General features: G+C 36.4%; 1 protein-coding gene across 6 annotated transcripts in view; it reads left to right on the top strand.

Annotated features, from left to right (window-relative positions):
- The window catches only part of HORMAD2 (HORMA domain containing 2), a 70269-nt gene that overhangs the window by 8536 nt on the left and 37140 nt on the right, over window positions 1-24593 (top strand). For all 6 annotated transcript variants that reach the window (XM_019743038.3, XM_019743037.3, XM_019743040.3 and 3 more), the window contains 8 exons: window positions 3914-4055; window positions 7318-7381; window positions 7880-7916; window positions 12497-12517; window positions 13541-13567; window positions 19261-19328; window positions 22332-22483; window positions 22663-22916. In XM_019743038.3, the coding sequence (XP_019598597.3) occupies window positions 3914-4055; window positions 7318-7381; window positions 7880-7916; window positions 12497-12517; window positions 13541-13567; window positions 19261-19328; window positions 22332-22483; window positions 22663-22916 (765 nt within the window). The remainder of the gene's footprint in view (window positions 1-3913; window positions 4056-7317; window positions 7382-7879; window positions 7917-12496; window positions 12518-13540; window positions 13568-19260; window positions 19329-22331; window positions 22484-22662; window positions 22917-24593) is intronic.

Genomic DNA, 24593 nt, shown 5'->3' with positions numbered 1-24593 from the left:
CTCTAGGGTCCTTTTTAACCATTGATCTTCATTACAACAAATGGGCTTTTAGATTCTATATTTAAAGTAAATGTCTTTATACCTTCAGGTTATGTAATTTTACAAATGATTATTACTCAAGTATTACCTCTAAGTTTTGTCATGTTTTCAATAACTTACTAAATGCATGTCATGCAAGCTATTACCCAGTTACCCAAAAGAACCTTGATGTCTTAGGATCTATGGGTACAAAGATCAAGAGCAATTTTCTGTAAAATTTTACACACATGCACACACACACACACACACACACAACACATGCCCACCTAATTCTTCTTCAGCTTTAATTTTTCCTACTTCTGCTATAGCTTGATATTCCTAAAACAATTATTTGACTCGCTTACCAGATCAAACCTGCTGAATTTCCATTGATTGCAGAATAAAGTATAAATTCGTTAGCCTGGCTTTTAAGATCCCTATTAATTTTTCACTGAAGTTCCTATCATACATGCAAAAGTAATAATTTTATTATATACCTTTTTAACAACTGAATATAATATGGTTTGACAAATGATAATTTATTGCTACTATATAGTACACCAAAGAAGAGGCAGCTTATATAGTAAAATTATGTGTAGAATGTCCAAAAGGCATTCTTGAACCAGAGCTAGATATTAAAAAAAAAGCTTTTGGGGAGTTCTTTTTTGCATAGAGTCATATTTAAGTAACAGAATTATTAAAACTTCAACAATTGAAACTGTGCAATAGAGTAAAAGATGCCTGAATTTAGGCAATCAAAAACTTACCATTCTGACCTCTAACAGCATAGATTAGTTTCACCTGCTTTTATACTTTAAATAAATGAGATCATACAGTAGTACTCATTTGTATCTGGTTAATTTTGCTCAGCTTTATGTGTGAGTCATTTATAGTGTTAAGTATAGTTGTAGATCATTCATTCTCATTGCTGAATAGTATTCTGTTGTGGAAATATACCACAATTTGTTCATCCATTCTCTTGCTGATGGGCATTTGGGTAGTTTCCAGTTTGGGACTATTATGAATAAAGCTGTTATGAACATTCTTTTGGTGAGCATATGTACACAAATATCTTGAGTGTATGCCTACAAGTGGAATATGGGTCATAGGATATGTGTATATTTAACTTTAGTAGACACCACCAAGCAATTTTCCAAAGAGGTTGTACCATTTACACTCCTACAACCAGTGTGTGAAAGCTTTGATTGATTCATATCCTTGTCAACATTTGGTATTTTTTTATTTTTAAAAATGTTAGCCGTTTTGGTGGGTGTGTAGTGTTATCTCATTGTGATTTTAATATGCTTTTCCTTGAAGTTTGAGCACTTTTTCATTGTTTATTGATTTTTTATTTGCATGTCGTTTTTATTGATTGTTTATTTGCATGTCGTGTTTTGCAAAGGGTCTGTTCAGGTCTTTATGCCCATCTTCCTTTTCCATTGGTTTTTTCTTAGTGAATTTTAGGAATTCTTTGTACATTCTGGATATCAATTCTGTGTCAGGCATATGTATTATTTAGACTATCTTCTCCCACTCTTAAGTTGTCTCTTTGCTCTTTTTCCCCCCCTTTCTTCTGCCTCCCCCCACCCCACTCCGGTTCAAGCCGTTGTTTCTCAGTCTAGTTGTGTAGGACACAGCTCCCTGGCCCATGCTGGTGTTATGAGCCTTGTGCTCCCCCCCCCACCCCCACTGAGGCAGTCAGTCGCCAGTCATTGGTGGGCCGCTCACAGCAACTCTCACCAGCTGCTGGCCACTCACGCTGGCTGCCGGCCACACTGGCTGCTCGCCACACTGGCTGCTCCTGGCGGCACACAGCAGCCCACGGCGGCACACAGCAGCCGGCAGCAGCTCACTCCAACCTCCGGCTGCTCAGAGCACCTCAGCTCCCTGGAGAGCTGTTGTTCACAATCTTAGCTGTAGAGGGCGCAGCTCACTGGCCCATGTGGGAGTCAAACCAGCGACCTCAGCATTAGGAGCACGGTGCTCCAACCACCTGAGGGGCCCCCCACCCCTCACTTGCTCTTAATAGTGTATTAATGAACATAAGTTTAATATAGTCTAATTCATCAATATTTGGAAAATACTTTAAAACTGTAATGTATTGACAGAACACCAGCTGGACTTCATGAGACATATTTTGTGCTTGGATTAAAGAAGACAACAAAAAGCAGTCTCATGGACTAATTAATTGTGACAAAAATTATCACATTTTAATTTTTATGTTAATACATGTACACAATAAATATTGAATGGTATGGCAAACATATGTTGAAATGATAACTCAAAACAAATTATCAGCAAAATACTGTATGCAGGATGTCTGTTAGTTGGTAGACACCTCTTACATAGTGAAGTAAAATTCATGTACCTATCATTCTCTTATGACATGCCTAATATGGGAGAGTATTTCTTAAGTCGGACTATCCAATCATTGAAGAACAACTGTATAAATTGTTTAGTATGTCACACAAACACACACACACACACTTTAGAAAGAAACTATTGTTAGCATTGATACTTTTATAGAACACTATCTGATATCTTACAGAACCTTAGTATTCTGCAGAACTCCAGCTTAAGCAAGGAACAAAGGTGTAGTAGAATAATAGATGAATTGTAGTTCCACATGGCTAAAGAGTAGGGTTCATAGGAGAGGATAAGGCAATAGGGACAGAGACGAGTGGGTGGGACAGGCAGGAGAGCTAGGCAAGGATAAGATTTAGACAGCTCTCAGATGCCACACTAACGTACTTGAACTCCGTACTGTGTGAACACTGGGAGAGTCCTAAGATCTGTATTCTTTAAAGTTAATGATGACTATATGAAGGACAGATCGAATGGAAGGAACTGTTGGCGGGGAGATCAGGGACTACTGCGGTATTAAGGAGAGAAGTAAGTATGTCCTGAGCCAAGACAGTGGCAGTGAGAAGGGAAAGGAAAGCACAGATTTGTGAATTCTTCTAGAGAGAATTAATAGAATTTAGTGATTGGATGTGGGGTATAAAGGAAAGAGAAGCCAAAGATGACTCTACTTCTAGCCTGGATGGTTGGAGTGATGCTGATTCATTTGTCTGAGAATGAAACGTGGGATCAGGTTTCAGTCAGTGGTGATAGAGATAAACTGAGTTTGAGGGTCTCCAAAGTGGTCTCGGTGCAGATGATCAGAAAACAGAAATATGAAAGTGGGGCTCAGAACAGAAGTGAGGACTCAAAAGCTTCTCCGTATAGGCTGTGGCGGAAGCTGTGAGACTAGATGACATTTCCCAAGAGGAGAGAGCTATGAAAAGAGAAAAGGACTGGAGACAGAATCCTGAGATGGGACCAACATTTAAAGGGCAGAAAACCAGGAAAAAATAAGAGGTTGAGATAGATATGGAGGGATAGGTGAAAACCCCGCTCCCCTACTCCACGCCTCCCAAAATATTATGATAGCTGAGAGAGAAGAGGGAGAGTGCAGACAAGTGTCAAGCACTGCAGAGAAGCTAGTTACATAGCACCAGGACTGAGAAGAGGTCAACGATAGCATGTGCTGGGTGACTTTGGAGAGAACAGTATAGAGTGGATGCGGTAAAGACAGATTGCAGTGGGTTCTGAGGAGTGTGTGAAAGGGAAGAAGATTATATAACTACAATAAAACTCCAGTTTTGCCTCAAATCCATAGATCATTTTGAAATAAATTATATTAGTCTTGAATTACTTGGGTAACTGCCTTTCTCCTCTGCTTCACCTATGAAAATCTAAATTTAATATATTCAAAGCCTGTTTCCTTCTGATAACCTATGAAGGTGTCAGATTTGAAGTCTTGAAAAATCTTCCCATTATATCTGTGCTAATGGCATGATGAACTGATTATATTAAAGAATGCTAACCTTTTTCATCTTTGTTTTTTTTCCAGGAAACAATTTTCCCATCCGAAATTACTAATGAGCATGAGTCATTGATAATGGTGAAGAAACTTTTTGCTACTTCTATCTCATGTATAACATATTTAAGGGGACTGTTTCCAGAGAGCTCTTATGGAGAACGCCATTTGGATGGTAAAGTTTAACTAAATGGTTACTTGGCTGTTGCAGTCCTTTTCTCTATTTGGCAGGAGTAGACCTTTAATTTCTCACAGTGTGCTAATTCCAAATCATGGGCTTCAAGATCAATTTGCTAATTCATGTTCCATTTTAATTTCACTATGTTTAGTGGTTTTACTTATAGGAACCATTAGTTCCTGGCTAGATACCAAATGACAGACTGAGGAAAAAAAAATCTGTGTGGACAAGCCCAATAATTCTAAACTATACCTATAAAAGCAGCAGCCAGATCAAAATCTTTTTAGGTGCTGTAGATTTGCACTATGTTGTGCCTAAATTGAATTTATTCCTTGAATTATATTTTGGCATTGAAAAAGTTTAATGGAGCCAGGTGAAAAACTCTTCGGCCTATTAACACATTTATGCAAATATGCTGGGGAAAAATGTATACTCATGCCAAACCCATTTGTTGATTAGCATGGATATGTAGATAAATTATTATTCTAATCAGCGCCAGTCTTTTCTCAATTGCCAGGTCTTCTACTTTTTTCCCTTTGTGTTTTTTTAAAATAAATTTTATTGGGGAATATTGGGGAACAGTATGTTTCTCCAGGGCCCATCAACTCCAAGTCATTGTCCTTCAGTCTGGTTGTGGAGAGTGCAGCTCAGCTCCAGGTCCAGTCGCCGTTTTCAATCTTTAGTTGCAGGGGGCGCAGCCCACCATCCCGTGTGGGAATTGAACTCGCAACCTTGTTGTTGAGAGAGCTTGCGCTCTAACCAACTGAGCCATCCAGCTGCCCCTTCCCTTTGTTTCTTGTGTCCTTAAACTTATGCTCTCATTTCCTTATATTACAAGCTGTTTCTGGCTCCTTTCCTTCTCTGGCTCCTTTCCTTAAAAAAAAAAAAGAAAAAGAACAACCTAGGACTCTTCAATTTTTCAAAATCTTATTTGTTTAAAAACCTGGATTGTGATAACAATTCAGAAAATCTTGCCGATTTGTCACTAAAGGGGGAATTATCATTTGGAAAATAAATATAGAGAGCTACAAGTTTCCTTTAAGATGTTATTTTTTAAAATCTAACTTTGCTTTAAATTTCTCACATTTGTATTTAATGATATACCTTGGCCTCATTCCAATTTAATTTTCTTAAACAACATTTGACTTTCTACGTGAGCATCAATGAAATGCATCTATGCTATAAACACAAAAACATGATACTTGCAATTATGACAGCCTCATTTGTATTGTGTCCTTTTTTGATTTATTGGATATGTGGATAAAAAAAAAAAGGGCCACATACTAAACCTGACAAGCTCAGGGGAGGCCAGTACGGTAGGCCTTACAAACTAACTCAGAGACCGAAATTAACCACATAGAATGGTCTGAGCATAAAAATCCCTAACTAAAAGTGGGTCATGGTGGGTAATCACATCGTTGGCCTGTATCTTCTTTGACAAAGGTCAGTCTTTACCTTAAGTGAGACTGTCTATTGTCTTTTTGCATCTAAGATAACATACCCTTGGAATGTCAGAGTAATACCTTTTTCTGGACCCCTCAAGGCACAGCACACTGCACCAGAGCACATGACCACAGGACCCCTCATTGTTATCTTGTTCCCTGATTACCATCCCTATGTGCTGTAAAATGTTAATTATTAACTATCTTGTACCCACCAATGTAAAAGAAGTATGTGTCTTTCCATTTTACTTTTTATCCAATCCCAGAGATTTCCCTGCTTTGCTTTCTCCCACCCCTTTAATCTACCACCAGTGGATTTCATGTACCTTCTTTATTTTTCTCCTTTGATTCCAATGTATAAAATAAGTTGCAAAACTGCCATTCTCTGGAGCATTTTCTTAATTCATTGAGATTTTGCTTCCTTGCAGTTATCATCAGTTTGGCTCAAATAAACTCATTAAAGTTCTCTACAGGTTTGGAAATTTCTTACGTTGACATATACAAATCTGTAATAGTGAACATGTTTATGTATAGTACATAGTTTCTTCTTTTGTTTGGAACATAGACTTGGAAAAAGACTTCTTTTTTTTTTGGTAGTTAATTGACAACAAAATTCAACTGAGTAAATTTGAAGATCTAATTGACTTTATTAAGCAATTCATAAATTGGGCAGCATCCCTTCTAGCAACTGGAAGGGCACTCTGACGGCTTGTACAAAATGGAAACTTTTTAATAGGAATAAAGGTGAGCAAAGAAGCTATTGACAAAGAAAAAAATGGATTATCTTGGGGCCAGGACACCTTTTCTTTGGAGGAAGAGAATGGGGAAGGGTTTTTATCAGGCAGCTTGCCTTTTCTTTCTGTGGGGGATGGAGAGGGTACACAGTGACACATTACTGGTGCTGGACCAGAAAATTCCATACTGGTTGATTAAGATTACATTTCTGGGAGAGGTATGGTCGAAACTGCAGTTAGGTCAGGTATTAAATTTAGGTTTGATATCATGGGTTTTTAGTACAGCTGATGCCATTTGGGGCCTGTGGCTTTACAGGCTACATGTGGCTACATTTCTTTAACACAATTAAGCACTTACTGTATGCCAATCACTACTCTAGGCATGGGAGGGGTAATTCCATGCCTATACCTTTATTTTTGTGGACAGTTTTAGTGGAAAATATGTCCCCTCTCAATGTTTGTACATAAAGTAGCATACATCATAAAAATGTTCATTACTCCTATGTCACTCTCATTTTTGTAGTCTCTAATGTTACACCAACATGGAATAATTTTAATATCCCTAAATAGAGGTAGAGGTGACACCAACTTTAGGATAGGAAAACAATATGTAAAGGTTAAGTGACTTATGCAAAGTCATACATGAATCAATGACTGATTTTGGACTGATCTAAACCAAAACTCTTTTAATATGATTCTCTATACTTCCCTATGTTGACGTAAGAATGTCCAAACCTGAAGAGAATTTTTATAAGAGTTTATTTGAGCCCAACTGACAGCATGCTGGGAAGCAAGATCTCAAATGCTCTGGAGAATGATCGTTTTGCAGTTTGTTTATGTATTTGGAATTAAGGAGGGAATGTAAGAAAGATTACATGAACTATAATCCAAATTGCAACTCAATTAATTATGTACGTAGGATTTTTAAAGTAGATATTTAGAGATTCAAAATGTTTTTATAAGCTATAAAACTAAGTAAGTTTTATAAACAAAATAGTTAAAGGAAGTACCCTTATTTAGCATGGACAATTTTAGCAGAGCAGTCATTTAGTAGATGAAAATAGACTGTTTCTATTTCTGTAGACCTCAGTTTAAAAATCCTTCGAGAAGATAAAAAATGTCCTGGGTCACTGCATATTATCAAATGGTAAGTAATTTAAATTTTACAAAAGTTGAACAACATTATTTTCATCATGGTTGAAATTACCTATAATACTTTATTTGGTAACATCATTTCCTTAAAAACACTTATTTTGTACAATTTCCTAGAAATTTGTAACAATTATTCAATATTATTTTCAGATACTGACTTAATGTTGTTTTTTGAAGTAAATGGACTTGTATAAAGAAAGGGAAATATCAATCAAAATTTGATTACTCATATGTGTGTCAGTTTCCTACATATTATGGGAGCTGAAAAGAAAAATATGTGATTCCCTACCTCAGAATTGCTTGTCTGTTATTTACAAAGTATCAACAATATTCAAGGATATTGGGAATTTTAAAAAATTGATTAAATGAGAAAGGTAAATGATTATCAACTTAATGTTCTTCATAGCAAAAAATGTAAATCAATTTAGTACTTGGAATTTTTTTTTACTTTGCATCGAGTCCAAATTGACATCAAACATTTATTTCTTCACAGGATTCAAGGTTGTTTTGATGCTTTGGAAAAGAGATACGTAAGAATGTTTTCAATTTTACACCATGATCAAAGGCTCATCTTTTATCTCTTAAAAAAAGAAAAAAGGTTTTAGCCTTTACTTTGTTGTGTTTTAATGGTGTACCAATGCCTCCTGGTATTTGCATTCATGAACCAGTTTCTTTTTATGTCTTTGTTGTCCCATTGATGTCTCGTTTACATCAATTAGAAATGAAACCCTCATTTTTCTCTCTTACATACTCATATCTTTGTTACCACAAATTTCCTCTGAAGTCACTAGGAGATATCCACAGGATGTGGGAGACAGGAGACAAGAATCTGGCATTTAGCACATTGAACACGTTCAAAATAGTGGCAATTCAGTTCCCAGATATGAAAGGAAAAAATGAACTTGAATAATCCATTTTTATTCCATGTTGGTTATTTTGTTAACTACATTCGGTGCATGTATGCATATGTAATTTGTTCCCTCAAAATAGCTAGTAATTGTAGCTCAATTTTTTTTTGAATTTTAAGTGCATCAGATCTCTCTTGCTGCCCAAGACAGCTACGAAGGGTGTAAAAATTAGAGGCTCTAGTCCTAGTTGAAGAGACTAGGTAGATAGATCTATCTGTCTACCTACCTACCTATCTATTTATCTGAACTTTTTATCACTGCTTCTTCCTGTTTCCCCCATCTATCTTTTTACTCCTCAATTTCCATTCTTTTAAGAAATCTGGAGGTGAATAAGCCTTACATTGGATTATTAATAAATCTTTGGATTGTTTAGTCACACACATATATTTTCTTTTTCATTGAACAATTACTATTTATAATTTATTCAACACTGACCTGGGGAACTGAGGGCTACGAAAATAAAACAAATAAGGGAATGTATACTCAAAGAGTTTGTTGACCATGGCAGAAGATAAATGATATTCATGGGCCCGGCTGATGATCAGCTGTTACACACTGGCCCAGCTGTTCCTATTGTTAAAATACTGAAATACTCTGTATCAGTGGTGAATAGCTGCTTCTCTGAGACCCCAAATGACTCCCACAATGTCCTCTCCTTCATCCCACCTCTGTCTCTTTTGAGATCTCCCCAGACAGCTCTGTAATCTAGCAACTAAAGGGTTAACAACGTGGTCCAGGGGAGTTTCCAGAAACCCAGCCCCAGGGCTAAGTTTGCATCCTTTCTGATTAGTTAGTACCTGAGCCATATTGGGATGTTAAATATTGATTTTTTTTCATATCATACTTTGACTATCACAAGTATACGATAATACTCATTAGAAAGTGATGCATGCCAAAGGAAAGATACTGACTGTATGCAATGGATGTTTGGAAAAGGAGGGGTTATATCCAGTGAGGGGCAAGACGGAGATCTTTGGGAGAAAATGACTTTTGATCTTTAAAAGCCCTGAGTATTTGGACAGGTTGAGAAGGGGGAGAAGGTCTTCACAGCGTACTGAACGGTGCTCATTCATTCTCCTCACCCATTCATTTGTTATAGCAACACTTCCTGAGTGTCCATCATTGAGGGGCGGCAATACAATATAGTTATAAGCTCGAGTTTTGGAATCAGTCTTAAATGAATCCTAGTTTTGCCACTTGTTGACATAAGAATGTCCAAACCTGTAGAAAATTTTTGTAAGTTTATTTGAGCCAAACTGATGACAGTTGCCGGGAAGCAAGATCTAAACTGTTCTGGAGAATAACAGTTTTGCAGTTTCTTCTATGCATTTGAAATTAAGGAGGAAAACAGAAGAAAGAGTACATGAACATGGGAGAAAGCAAGACCGAGCTTGGATTACAGGATAGTTAACAAGATTATGTATCATCCTCTTAAGGGTAGCTTATTTCAAAAGTGTGCTATTCCTAGATACACAATAGGGTCTCCAGGTGGGAATTCCCTCCCGATCTCAGGAATTTTCTTCGCTTTCCCATTCCCAAACCCAAATCCCGAGAAAAGTTGGTTGGGAAATCGGGAAAATTGGCTCCTTGAACACAGGTGGTTGGTAGTATCAGCCGTCACTTTGTGGAAAGGATTCATCATGGAGAACAGAAAACAGTTTCTATCTCGGGATTCAGGAATGGGAAAGGGAAAAAAATTTCCTGAGAAAGGGCGGGAATTCCCACCTGGAAACCGTACACAAGAACAATGGACAGGGCTTGCTTAAGGCAAGATAAACCTTTTACTAAATAAGTTATATGCCTGGGGCATGACGACTACCCACCATGACCTGCCCAGTTAGGAATTTATGATCAGATAATCCTGTGAGGTTAATTTCTGCAGAATCCCTTTTTCATCCACCCTCTTAATATTTGTGTGACCTTGGACAAATAATCTACCTCTTGGTACCATAGTTTCTTTACATATGAAATGGGGACAATAAGAGTACCTACCTTTTCGGATGAGAATTAAATGAATTAATAATCAGTGGTTTTCAAATATTAGCTTGCTTCAGCACCACCTGGAGGCCTTGTTAAAACACACATTACTAGGCTCCACCCAAAATTTCTGATGTAAGAATTTGCATTTCAGACAAATTCCAGGTGATGCTGAGACTGGTGGTCTTGGGACCATACTTTGAGAATCACTGATCTAAAATATTTAGAACAGTCCCTGACACATAATAAGCACTACAGCCCTATGTCATTGTTCTTTCTCTCCCTCTCCGCCCTGCTCTCTCTCTCTCTCTCTATCTCTCTCCCTCCCTCCTTCCCATCCTCCCTCTTTCCTTTTTTTTTTCTCTCCCTTCCTCTCTCCTTTCCTTCCTCCCTTGCCTATTTAATCTGTGCCTGACATTGTGCCTAGGTACTTGATAAGATGAAAATAAGAGAAACATGTGATTCCTCCACTCAAGGACATCACAGTCTACTAGAGAGTCACTTAAATAATTATAATATTACGTGTACTAAAATAACAGTGTAGTATAAAAAGAGTATCTACCTACTTTGATGGATTCGTTTTACTTAAATGACTACCTGTATAACTGAATCAGTTAAATTTATTGTTTTTGGAAATTAAAAGACAAGACCTTAGATGAATGACTTAGATTCTTAAGTAAATAGTATTTATATTGTTTTTCAGTTGTTAATATCTTATCACTTTTCCCAGGGTGCTCACATTTCTAATAGGAAGTGATTAATGTTTTAAAAATAGATTAAGTAAAGTCAAGTTTGAGTATCTAGAGATCTTGAAAGATGTTTTGTTGAATGATTATTTCTAGTTGTGAAATTTTAGGTGATTTTTAGTTTTCTTTATACTTTATATTATGCTTGCTACCTTTTAAAATAAAAAAATATTTTTAGATAGTTATTATATAAAAGAGACTCTATTGTATATAGCCTCCGAATTTGTCTCCTTATTCTCATTCTCAATCCCTTCCCATTCCAACCCACCGTCCACATTACATTCTTTCAGAAACCTGAGTCTGATCATGTCATTCTTTTGCCTAAAAATCTTCCATGGCTTTTAAAATAAAATTCAGAATCCATCGCATGATCTACAAGGCCTGTATGATCTGGTCTCCATTTGCCTTTCCAAAGCATCACTCTCACCATTGATCACCATGTTCAAGCCATATAAGGATTCTAGAACATGCCAAATGCCTTTTACCTTTGTACATATTTTTCCCTTTTGCCTGGAAACTTTTTTCCCTACCCAATACCCTTTACTTGGCTAACTCCAATTTATCTTTCAGGTCTTAGCCTAAATATTTACTTCTTCCGGGAGGCCTTCCCTGACAGCCCGCCTCCCCTAGTCTAGATGTTTAATGTTCTCAAGCACTCTGTGCTGCTGCTTCATAGCAGTTCACGCAATTCAGACCTATCTGTGTAATTTTTTTTGTTTAATGTTTTCTCCCCTGCTCATCTGCTTGTTCCCTGAGATAAGGATTGTCTATTTTTGAATGAAATGAACTTTTAATTAAATAATTAATATAAAATAGTTTCACTTTGTAGTCTTAAAATCAGTTGTATGCAGTAACCAAAATAGCCACACAGTGTCACCAAAGTTTTAGTGCTTTGCATGAGATAGGTGAATAATTTGATATGAAATTATGGTCCTGAATTTTTTTCATTTGTAGTCTAGTTTTTAAAAATTTATCATAGGCTTTATTATGTCTCTATCTCTCTATCTCTATATCCTATTATTCTTTCAAAGAGAGAGAATCGATTTATAGTGATGTATATATGTAGGGAGGGCATGGGTTTTATAGATTTATGTCAGACTTAAAAATTTTTATTTTAGTAGGTCAGTTTCAAAAGGCACAATTTTTTGAAATACTTGTGGCATATTTAATTTTTAGTAATAATAAATTATTTTGTATATCTTTTGTCTCCCAAACTAGAATATAACTTAGAATAAGGATAATTATTTTCTGTTTTTGTATCCCTCCCCTCCCCAGCAGAACCCTGGGTATGTAATAAGCACTGAATGAATAATTAGTATCCCTTTTTCTGGTCTTCTGAATAATATTTTTTTCTACCCAAATCTTTAGAACCTCTCTGAAATATTTTAATTAGCCTTTAATGAAAATAACAATAATATAGTTGCAAGTATATAATATATAATTAATATATAATAACAGTAGTTTTCTTTTCTCTTGAAGCTACACATGGCAATACTTACAGTAAGTACACATTTAAAAGACCAAGCCTATCTCTACTTTATTGTCTTTTGGCAAGTGAAACATTAAAACAGTAATTTCCTTCCTCGCTCTTGAATTTCTTTATCTGTCATATGACATTTTGGAATTTAAAAAAACATAGAATCTATCAGAAGTTTTAATAAAAGATCACAAACTATATACTGGGGGTGCCAAAAAAATGTATACACATGACTTGTATTCATCTTTTATTATCGGTATATATTGAGTATTACAATTTTAATACAGTTTTTTTCCTTTCTTAAAATGTGTGTGCATTTTTTGGCACCCTCTGTATTTCTTTGGTGTATTACAATACATAGGAAAATATACAGTATCTACTACCTGCTTCTTCTATTGGCTATCAGGATTTCGTTTTTTGAGTTACTTTACAGACTTGAAGATTTTTGTTTTTGAAGTTTTGTAGACTTTTTTTTAATTAAAGTTTATTGGGGTGACAATTGTTAGTAAAGTTACATAGATTTCAGGTGTATAATTCTGTAATACATCATCTATATATCACATTGTGTGTTCACCACCCAGAGTCAGTTCTCTTTCCATCACCATATATTTGATCCCCTTTAGACTTTTTTGAAGTGTTCTGTAGTTAAGCATAGAAATAAAATGAGAAGATACCATTGAGAATATATGATTTATTTTTTAAATGTATGATTTATTTAAAAAATTTTAAACCTTAACAAATTATTTAAAGCTCAGTCACAGTAATTATAAATACCTTGTTATAATTTCCTGATAGTCATTGTTCGCAGAATACGCTAAAGACTTTCTATGTTTACAAAATAAGAGCTTATTCCATCTCTAGCTTGAACTATATATCTTAATATACGTGTGTGTATATCGTATATATGTATATATCAATACTCCATATAGCATATATATCAATACTCAATACAGCACAAATTGAACTGTTCACATAGAACATGTATTCTGTGAGGAGTAATCTAGTAAGTTTCAGAAATTAAATGCTGTTTATTTTTTCTTAAACAGCTTTACACAAATCCCAAGGAACCTGAGGTAAGAACACATAAAGATTGGCAGTATATGTATATTATATTTAAATATGAGTTGAAGCAATAGATTGTTACTAGACTACCACGCGAGCAAAGTAACTCGTAGTGAGCTCTTTCAGTGTGTTTTGTTATAAACTTCACCAATTTGTTATTACAAGAGTTTTTAAACTAGTTAGGGGCATTGGAAAAAGAAGCATTGAGTAGAACTGAGCCTATTCTCTAACATGTTAACGTTAAGAATCTCTGCTTGTATAAAAATCACATTTCATTATTTATTTTAACTAATTCTGAATCCTTTCTGTTTGTGGCCTTTGGGAAGATATGGCATATTTCTAAACTTTTTTTGCCAGCTAAATTCTCCTCTTTTTGACCTTTTCACAGATATTCAGAGCTTCACCTCTTTGCTTTTCTCTCTAAATTTCTTCCTTCTGCTTACTGAGTCCTACTCATCCTCAAGGCCAATTTATGTACAAATATTTCATGAAAGCCTCTTTGCCTATTCGGTTCACACTAATTTCTTCCTTCTCTAAATTTCCAGCAGGACCTTACAATTTAACACTCCCAATTGATTCATGCAGATTACTTTATTTTCCCAACCAGATTGTGAATTATTGTTTTCTGTCTTCCAGAGTGAATATTAGTCGTGAACATGTCATAGTTACTTGTGCTACTTTAAATGGTAGCTGTGGAGGTGGCATAGAAATGGAGTGAAAAGCCTTCTGATTTTTGTTTTTGTTTTTTCTTTCTATCCTCTTTTTTCTCCTTCTAGCTTTCTTTCCTCTTTCCTTGCTTTCAGTTTTCCTTTTCTAAGACAATGGGTTTAGCTTAATCCGTGGCATTCAAGACTAAATTAAACATTTTTTAGTCTTTAATATCCTTGATAGACAAGATTATAAATAGCTGTTTGAGCAAGGTGGAAGAAAATTGGTGCATACAGGTAGGTAACAATTCCTCAGTGCCAAACTACCTCTATTTATCTTTGTCTCTTGCGTAGTTTCAAAATGCTTTTATTCCCTATACGTTGGAGGGGAAGTTTCCCAACTAAACCATCCTGATAAATTGTTCATAAATTGGTCACTTCCTTAGTGCAATAAATTATTATGTTTTCTTATGCAAGTAAAACTCCTAGTCTGAAACCAGTGGTTTTGAGGTAGTGAAATGCTAAGCAAATTGGGCTTAGCCACAGAAAAATCTTACCAAGTAGGAAGAAAATTATTAAATTAGCTTTGATGCAGGCAATATATATATATAATAATGAAGTTAGAAACAAAAGCTTATTTTATGATAAGTTCTGAGCTATCATTTATGACCCAGAAAAAATATTTGGAACGCTTACCGATTCTTTCCTATAGCAGTGATCCCTAGCCTTTCTGTGTTCATGGCAGACTTTTGATGACTGGAAAATTTGGTGGCCTGTTTGAGCTATTAAAAGACTCAAAGGGACACCAAACAAGTCAGCAGTAATTACAGTACAACTATGGTATAGCAATATTCATAGTGCCTAAAAGTATCCATGGGGTTATACTGTTTTATGGTTGCTATTTAGCATCAAGTCACTAATAGAACTATTTACCTCCCCGATCTCATTCTTGTATATACTCGCAAAACAACATTCTCATAAAAAAATAGTCTTTCTTTGACATTTATATTGTACCATGTTTCTTGACTCCTATCTGTAGAAGTGTATCCTCCCCAAAACAAAACTGCACAATCAATAACAAATACTAGTATTTACTTGAAACAAAAATACATTTTACACATGGATTAAACTTTGCAGCACTCTTGTGAAGAATCTGTCATGGTACACAATTGAAAACCTCTGTCTTAAATAAAGTGTGCTTACCCAGGCCAGAGGCCAACAAGAGTTTTGAGCATTGCACAAAGTTGTGGTGCATCTGTTCTCATGAAAGAGACAAACTGACAAAAGTAACTGAAGTGATGAAGAAGTATAGTGTAGCTTTTCTACAGACATGCACTACAAAATGTGTGGAGGGCATTAATGAGATGTCTAGGCCAAAATCTATATATACTGAGAAAAGATTTACACAACTCTGCATGATAGACCCGTAAAGAATTACTATATATGAATATTGTGAGGACACAAATCTTACTGTTTCACCATCTATTTCTTTGTGCCTGTTGGGCAGTAGGCACACTTTTAATAGACTAGTTCAGGAACTTAACTTTAGGTGGTTCTTGTTTCTAGCTACAATATGCTTTTAGTGACTTTGTTTTTTGTTTTTTTTTTAAATCCTTGTTGAAACCCTCTATTCTGGCTGAATATTTATTCTTTCAGCAAATATTAAGTAGATTCTCTTTATGTGCCTAGCCCTGTTCAAGGTAAAAAAAACACATGAGTTAATGGGATAGACAAGGTCTCTGCTCTCTGGAAGCTTAATTCGAATGAGAGAGTATAAAAAGAAGCAAGAAAACAAAAATTAGCAAATCAATTTCAGATAGTCCTAATGGCATAGAGAAAATAAAAGAAGGTGGTTTGCTGGAGAGTGCTGAGATAGAGAATGGAGGAAGAGGGATTAGAAGACAGTCCAGGGAAGGCCTCCCTGAGGGGCCATGGTGAGCTGAGACTGAACGGCCAGAGGAGGCAGCCTATGAGGTCTGTGACAGGCAACGGCTGTGACTGGCAGAATATCACCACAGTTAACATTGCAGGTGCTGGAGTCAAATCCCAGCTCTACCACTTAACTAGATTCATCTAGGATAATAATATCTACCTCAGAGTGCTGGCTACATAAGAATGAATAGACGTAGAGCATTTAGGGCAGTGACTGATAATATCACTGACCATAATATCATTATTGTCCATTGGAGACGGTGTGCTCCAGACTACAGTTGTGCAAGGGTGCTAAGGCAGGAAGGCTTCTTGTATGTTTGTGGACAGAGAGGGTGCCGTGAGCCCGGAACTTAGGGACTGGGAGGGAAAGAGGCAGGAGAGGAGGTAAGGTCAGAGATGTAGGCGGGGACAGATGAGTAAGGCCTTGTAGACCACGGTAAATTTTGGTTTTACTGTAAGGGCAATGGGAAACCATTGGGAGTTTTAAGCAAAGGATAACATGGCCTGATTTGTATTTTTTAAAATTCTATTTGGCCATAGAACAGAATGAATTATAGGAGGACTAATTTGGAAGCAAGCAGATCAAATGAAGAGAGATGGTGGCAGCTTGGATAGGGCAATGGCAGTGAAGATGAAGAGAATCAAATGAACTTGGGATATGCTTTGGAGACAGACCTGAAAAGATCTGGTTTTGCCAGTGGATTGGAATGTGGAGGGAAAAGGAAGGGCTATATACGTATGTTGCCATTGCTGTGGTCTATGTGGATATATTCAGTGTGATTAATAGAAACCATTCATGAACAGTTTAAAGGGTAATCTTTATTAGGCAACACATTAAAAAAACACATTTTAGGTGTTAAGAAGAGGCTAGTTGTGCCAGCTGTAAATATACCTTCCTTGATCAATGAGTCAGATTAAAGTTATTAAGGATTAGCATCTTCTGTAAAACAATTACAAACTACTCATTATTTGTTTCAGGGGCCAAATAATAAACTGTTAATAAAATTACCAGCTACTAAAAAATCTACTCTTGACACAATGTAAAAAAAACAAAAACAAAAGTTAGCTCAGAGCATCAAAAGCTACAATTGATTGAGAAACGTGGGCAGACAGGAAAAATAGGCATTGTTTACTTGACAGGGCAATTACACCCAGCATCAGCGGAAGAGAGGACGCTGTGTAACTAGCCTGTCTGGAGTGAACCTTTCAGCTGTAGGAACCTCTACTCTCACTTACCTCTCCTATTGTATAGTTAGTTGTCCCTCGGGAGATTGGTTCCATGACCCCTGTGAATGCCAAAATCTGCGGATACTCAAGTAAAGTGGCTTCATATATGCATATAACCTACGCACATCCTCCCCTAATCTTTAATCATCTCTAGATTACTTACAGTACCTAATACAATGTAAGTGCTATGTAAATAGTTGTTACACTGTATTGTTTAGGGAATAATGACAAGAACAAAAGTCTGTACATGGTCAGTGCAGATGCAGCCATCATAGGTCTAACTACATACTACATGTCAGCAACTACATAACATTTTTTTCCCAAATATGTTTGATCCGTGGTTTGTTGAATCCGCGGATGTGCAACCCACAGATATAGAGGACCGACTGACAAAGCAGCCTTCTGAACTTGGTTTGATTTCTCAAGTAGACCATCTTACTAGAAAAATATTTTTCTCTTTTAAAATTAACTCCATTACAAATCAGTCTTCTTCAAGTTTAAGCAATGTGAGCTAATTTCCCTAGGACTTGATCACTTGTGATTAATGGAATACTAAATCTTAGAATAGAGAAAGGTAACAAAAACATTGAGACTTTTTCTGATCAATCTAAGATCCTCATTCCCATATTGTCAAAGAACAAATACAGAAACGGATGAATAAAGGGTATTTTTTGTGTTCTAACTTAAACCCTTTGCCTGTCTTTAACACCTTCTCCAGCTCTGGGGGTGAATTACAATGTATCTGGGCCAAATGTTTGCTTCAACTACTAGATAATCATTTTATTTTAGATAGAGTATATCTCTCACAAGGAAATTTGTCCTTCAGGAGAGCAGATAGCAGTAGTATCTAGTTTTCAGTGCAAGATCAAAAAACCAAGACCTGAAATCATGGATCCTGGTTCCTTTTCTGGTTTTTCCAGTTTTCCTGTTGCCATTCTAGTCTTCCCTGAATTACTGCAGTAGCCTCGTAATTGCTCTCATGGTTTCCACTTCTTCCCTTTTGCACTCTTAAAATCGCCAGGGTGATCTTTAAAAATGCAAATCACTCCCATGCTTAAAAACCTTTCGATGGACTCTGGTTTACTTAGAATAAAATCTAAAACCCTTCCTGTGGTTGACAAGGCCCCAAAACCTCCTCTACAACCTCATCTCCTATGCTCTCCCCCTTGCTCACTCTTGGCCAGCACTTGGCCTCCCCTCTGATCCTGGGAGAGGCTTTGTTTTCCTACTTTAAAGCCTTTGCATTGCTGTTACCTCTGCCTGGGGCACACCCCCCCCTTTTCCCCCAGGTCTGCACATGACTGACCCCTCTTGTTACTGAGGCTCAGCTCAAGCATCACTTCTTAAATGAGGCCTTCCTGGCCCTTCCAAACCAAACAGCACCTCGCCCCTTCTGTGCTCTCTGTCTCGTATCTCCTTCATGTTGTTCACAGCTCTCATTATTACCTGAAATTATCTTATTTTGTTTGTTTACCTATTTATTGACTCTCTCTCCCGTCAGACTGTATATTCCAGATAAACAGGGACCTTTTCTGTAACATTCATCACCGTGACTTCAGCACCTGACACAAAGTTCAGTAAATATCTGTTACATGAATGGATGGTTTCTCAATCGGGTCCACAGTCATTTACCAATTCTGGGTCAGATACTTGACTCTGTGCCTTAGTTTTTCCAGCTTTAAAAGGTAACAATAGCATTTGCCATCGAACTCATTTTTAGCATGGAGAAGAAAAATTATCTTTATATCTGCAAATGTTACTCCTGAATAATGTAATGCTGTGAAACAAACAGGTAAGTAGGAAGTATAGTAGGTACATGATGAAAATGTTATTTATCTATTATAAGATTCTAGATTTATTTTTTAAAGTAATTTCTCTGTTCCCTTTGATGTTTCTAGAAAGTGACTGAGATATACCAGTTCAAATTCAAATACACAAAAAAAGGAGCCACTATGGATTTTGACAGGTAGAATCTAATTGTTTAATAAACATGAGAAATATATATTATTGAGGTAAACATACGCCTCTTGAGGCCAAAGATAGGTGTTATACTTCCTTTGTAACTCCCCCAACAATCCTACAAAAAAACACCGTTATAAAGAGGGATTATAATAATTGTTTAAATTTCTGAAATCTATGGGTTCCTGGTGGGAATAGAGACTTCTTTTGCTTCATTCCCTCTCTTCCTCATAGGTGATGTGAGTAGAGTCTAAAGGCAGTTAAGTTTAGTGGTTAAGCGTTCCTACAGCAGAAAGATCTAGCTTGGAATTCCAGCTCTGACTATGATTGGTTATGTAACTTTGGGCAGATTACTCAACCTTCCTAAATGTTAGTTTTCTCATCATCACAGTGGAGTTAATAATATCTAATTCATATGGTTGCTGTGGTTATTAAGTTATAATGCATATATAAAGCTTTTTCCATGGCTGGCACATAGTAAACACTTAGCAAATGGTATCTAGTGGTGAGGGTGGTGATGGTGGTGGTCCTTGCCCGCAATGGTGGTTGGTGGGCGGCATAGCAGTAGAAATTATGTTACTGAAGCTGTCTACATGGTGTTGATTGAAGAATTTCATAAGGCTCTATCTAGCCACTAAACCAAAATTTCTCAATTGCTATGCCAAGATATTGGTCCTCTCTGCTCTCGATATAGCCAGATCGGACCTGGGGTAGATGAAACCCTGAACTATTTACTTATAAACACAAACTTTCTCATCACTTACCCAAGTATGTAATACAAATATAATTATCTATGTGTGTCCCTGTATGGAAAAGACTGGAAAGCACTGCATTTTCCTGTCAAGTCTAAAATTCCAAGTTAAATAGCAAAAACAAGAACATTTGCTTCAGAAGGTCCTTAGTGCAGATGGAGATGTTTTATTGAGGAGCAACGTTTATTTCCTTCTTAGTAGCTTTTGGATTCGGATAGAGCTAAGTATTACTGATGAGATGGAATAGAAGTGGAGGGGGCAGATGATGGTAAAAAGCTCTGGATAGTAGAGAACTCCACGTTAGTAGGATGAGTTTCCCAGAAAGAAATGACTGAAGAGAAATATGGCCTAATTCTCAATTTTCCGTACTATTAGTTCTGCTTCATCATTTATTGCAAGTTTGAGGATTTCTCTCCAAGATTCACTTCCTTAATTATCTTCTCATTTGTAAAACTTAAAAATAGCACTAAGATGTGAAGAGGAAGTAAGTTCTAGGAATGAGAATTAAAATATTAGCCATCATTAGCTAACATTTGTGTAGTACTTTACAGATTGTATGGTACTTTTCTTACATATTCTCTTACATAAAACAGTTGCCTATTCCTCTCTGAAATTCAAATGTAAGTACTACTGACAACCAGATTAATCTCTCTTGTTATGAAAGCACATATGCCAAGAGGTGAGCAGTAAAACAGAAATGGCCAAATCTTTCGGCTACTAAGGAGGAGAGAAGGTAATGCATACTACTAATTTCTTATAAACCAAAGGTAGGCATTTGTTTAAATGATCATTCATGTAAAATTACCTTACAACCTTTTCCGTAGTAAAGATAATTTCTCTTTTAAAAGAATGCTAGGGAATCTTGAATATGATTTTACATGAATATGATATATACTGAAAGATCCCCTTAGCTACGTGGCTATAGCCCTTCACTCTGGTTACCTGTTTCGAATTGGCTAAATCCTGGTAAACAAAACTTTAAGTTGTTCAAAATTGAAACAGGAGCAAATGTATTTACTTAATAATGTTTGTTTTATGAATTCATCCTGCCTCCGGTAGCTCAATTACTTAGGATGATTTTTCAATATTGAGTGCTTACTATGTGAAAGGCATAGTGCAAATATATTACAGTCACAGTCCTTCCTGGAAAGTACTCAAATGTGAGACTAATTGGGAAAGAAAATTTTGGAGAGAAAGAATGTTTAGAGTTGGAAGGTAATTTAGTTCAACTTGTTCATTCATTAATTCTGCAAATGTGTATTGTGTACTTACTGTAACTGGGCACAAACTTAGTACTGTGGAGATGAAAGATATAACCATTCATAGTCTAGAGAGGGACATACAAATAGTTATCAACAGGGGTGAGGTATAGGGATTGTCAGGGAAGTCTTCCTTTAAAAGGTGACACATGAGCTAGGTATTAAAGGATGAATTTGGGAAAGTCAGGAAGGGAAGTGGGAAAAGCACAATATAAGCAAAGTGAACAGCATATGCAAATACACATGAATGAAAAGGAACTGGGTAGCAGTTGCAGATAAAGGTGAAGGTGAGGGCACGGCTGGTCTGAAAAGCATTGTACACACACCATTCTCAAATTTGATTGAAAGGTGATTGGTGTGTTACAAGAATTTTAAACAAGAGAGTGACATGAGCAGAATTCCCTATTAGGAATATTATTTCACAGTGGTGTGGATAATGTTTTGCAGTGTGGACAAGAATAAAAGCAGCAAGTATAGTGATTGTCATAATCCATGTAAAAATGAGGAAGGCATACCTCTGAGAGATAACTAGATGGTAGAAAGGCCCAGAGCTGATGATTGATTTTATACTTGAAGAGGTATAGAAATGTGTGTAAGTTTATCTCACAAATGAGCTAACTGACCTAGAGTGTCTAAGTGACTTGTGTGAGGTCAGTCAGCTAGTTAGCAGCAGAGACAATATTAGATGTCAAGTCTCCTAATTCCAAATCCATTTTTTTCAATATTATAGCATGTGGTTATTTGTAAATCAAACTTTTTTTAAAAATCAGGTTATATTTAAAATGCCTTGAGGGAACTTGCTAGTATGTAAAAAGTCCTTTGTATGTACATTGCAAAAAGTATACACTCTCCTCTAAGTTACATTCTAAAAATAGTCTCGAGTGTCCTGATGTTTAATTTATATTTATTTGATCATATAATAAAAGTTTGTTCTTTTTGAAATGTATTTTCAATATTGTATATAATTGAAAAGTATGTTGTTTTTCTATGTGGTTGTAGCAGTAATATAAGCTTCAAAAGTGCAACAAACAGTGAAGATATTAAGAAAGCGAGTGTTTTGCTGATCCGTAAATTGTATATACTGATGCAGAACCTTGGACCCCTTCCTAATGATGTTATACTTACTATGAAACTCCACTACTATAATGCAGGTAGGTGGAGACCTCTAGTCAATTTCTCCTTCAGTGCTGAAATAATATTTTATATAAATAGAAGGATTTTGCAAGCATCTGAAAGAGATATGCGTATCTGTTGCTACATGTGAAAGATTAATCTCACTTATTCTATTGAAACTCAGTTTTTTTGGTTTTCTGCCCTTTTCATTTTGCAGTGACCCCACGTGATTACCAGCCCCCTGGTTTTAAGGAAGGGATAAACTCTCACTTCTTGCTGTTCGAGGGGGAGCCCGTAAACCTGCAAGTGGGAATCGTCTCAACTGGCTTTCATAGTATGAAAGTAAAAGTCACAACTGAGGTCACCAGAGTGTCTGATTTGGAGAACAACCTCTTTCAGGAGAACAGCACTACTGAGATTGCCCATCAGGGTCTAGACTGCGATGAGGAAGAAGAGGAATGCAACAGTCAGGTAAGGCAAAACTTGAGTGATCCTCCATTGCTTTGGTTAAACACAGTGGACATTTTTCAGTTCCTACACAGGTCATATCACAGTAACAGCGTCCAGTGGAGTGTGCCAGGTATAAAAATATGAAACAAAACTACCCCCTAACCTCAAGGAGTCTTTATTCTTAAAAAGTACTGTCTTCAAGAAGGAAATATACTTTGTTAGAGGAAATTGTCTATGACTAGGAGAAGAAAAAGACTTTCCAGTATATGTCTTTTATAAAAGGTACTCATGAATTTTAAAAAGTTGAGATTTTCTTTCATTTATAGGTAACAAACATACTCAAAGAGAGTCTGGAGGCTTTGCAAGAAATAAATGATAGAGATTTATTCAGGGGTCTTAGAGTTTACAAACTGGAAACACAGCTAAGCAAAAACCCAGAAGTGTTCCAAAGACAATGAAAAGTTAAAAGTTGTTACGGCAAAAAGTACATTCTTGAGGATTACCAGTCCTGCATTCTTAGCCCTAAGATTGATCCAGGATGGTTATCAGTCAGATGACCAGCAATCAGGATGTTGGGTGCCAGGTGGTGTGGAAGATGGGTGCTAGGAGGTCTGATCATGTCCCAGTGGTCTGGATAATGGATGTCAGGTGGATGTATACATGAGTCCTTTAGGAGTTAATTAGAGGGTTACTGGGAGGGCCATATGTATATCCAGGCACTGACATTGGACTGGAAAGTTCAAACAAGTATAAATTTCCAGGGTAGATAGAACAAGAATGAAGTCTTTCCTCATGCGTCAACATTCATAATGTTAATCATTTTAGTAGCTTAGTTAAAGTGACTCCATTTTATATATTCCCCATCTTCACTCTTTCCTCACTTATTTTTAGGATTAAAAAAATATTCTAGGTGTTTATTCATATTCACTGGAAGTATAAATAAGTTCTTGATTACTGGGGTAATTGGGTGGGAGGAGGTTGGGGGAGAAAAAGTTATGGATAAACTCAAGTCAAAGTGAAAACAAAATGATAGTCAACTCTTGGTTATGTGGAGAGAGACCATCTTTAGGTAGGTCCCTGGGAAAAGCCAGGGGGCTGGGGTTGGAGTCACTGGAACCAAACAGACAGGGCTCTGAGCCCTTTACCTTCCTACTTCTTTCAGGAGAGACTTGGAGTTGAGTACTTGCTAGGGCCCCACTGTACCCTAAGTAAATCCACACTCTGTTGTCTGGATAATAAAGTTTACTGAATGCCAACATTGTATTAAGAGGGTGCTGAGCTAGACATAAAGAATTTTCAGATGCCTAGCAGAAGGGATGCCATAAAACCTTTTCAGGGGCTATTTTAAGATTAATTTATTTGCTTGAAATAATTTGAGTCTTACTTAAAGATATTAACTATAGCAGGTAACCTTTGAAGATTACTTCTGGTTCATTAACTCTATGTTATGTTTAATACATAGAAAGAGTCTTAATTAATATTTTTCATTTTCAGTATCATGTCATACATGATAATGGCTTTAGATCTTGATGCAACTTTCTTCTGATTCTATTCAAGGAAGATATAGCTAATGTAGATTGGTTTAAAAAATAAAGGTTAAGAAAAGAATGAGCATGTATCAACTAGATTTTTATCTTTTAAAATTAAGAATTTCTTTCTGTTACCAACTGAAATGAAAACAGGATAACTTGAGAATGA

The sequence above is a fragment of the Rhinolophus sinicus genome, chromosome 9, assembly GCF_057876585.1.
Source record: "Rhinolophus sinicus isolate RSI-liver-muscle chromosome 9, RSI-T2T, whole genome shotgun sequence".
NCBI lineage: Eukaryota > Metazoa > Chordata > Mammalia > Chiroptera > Rhinolophidae > Rhinolophus > Rhinolophus sinicus.
The sequence above is the reverse complement of the archived record's forward strand: the minus strand, read 5'-3'. Positions and strand labels throughout refer to the sequence as shown.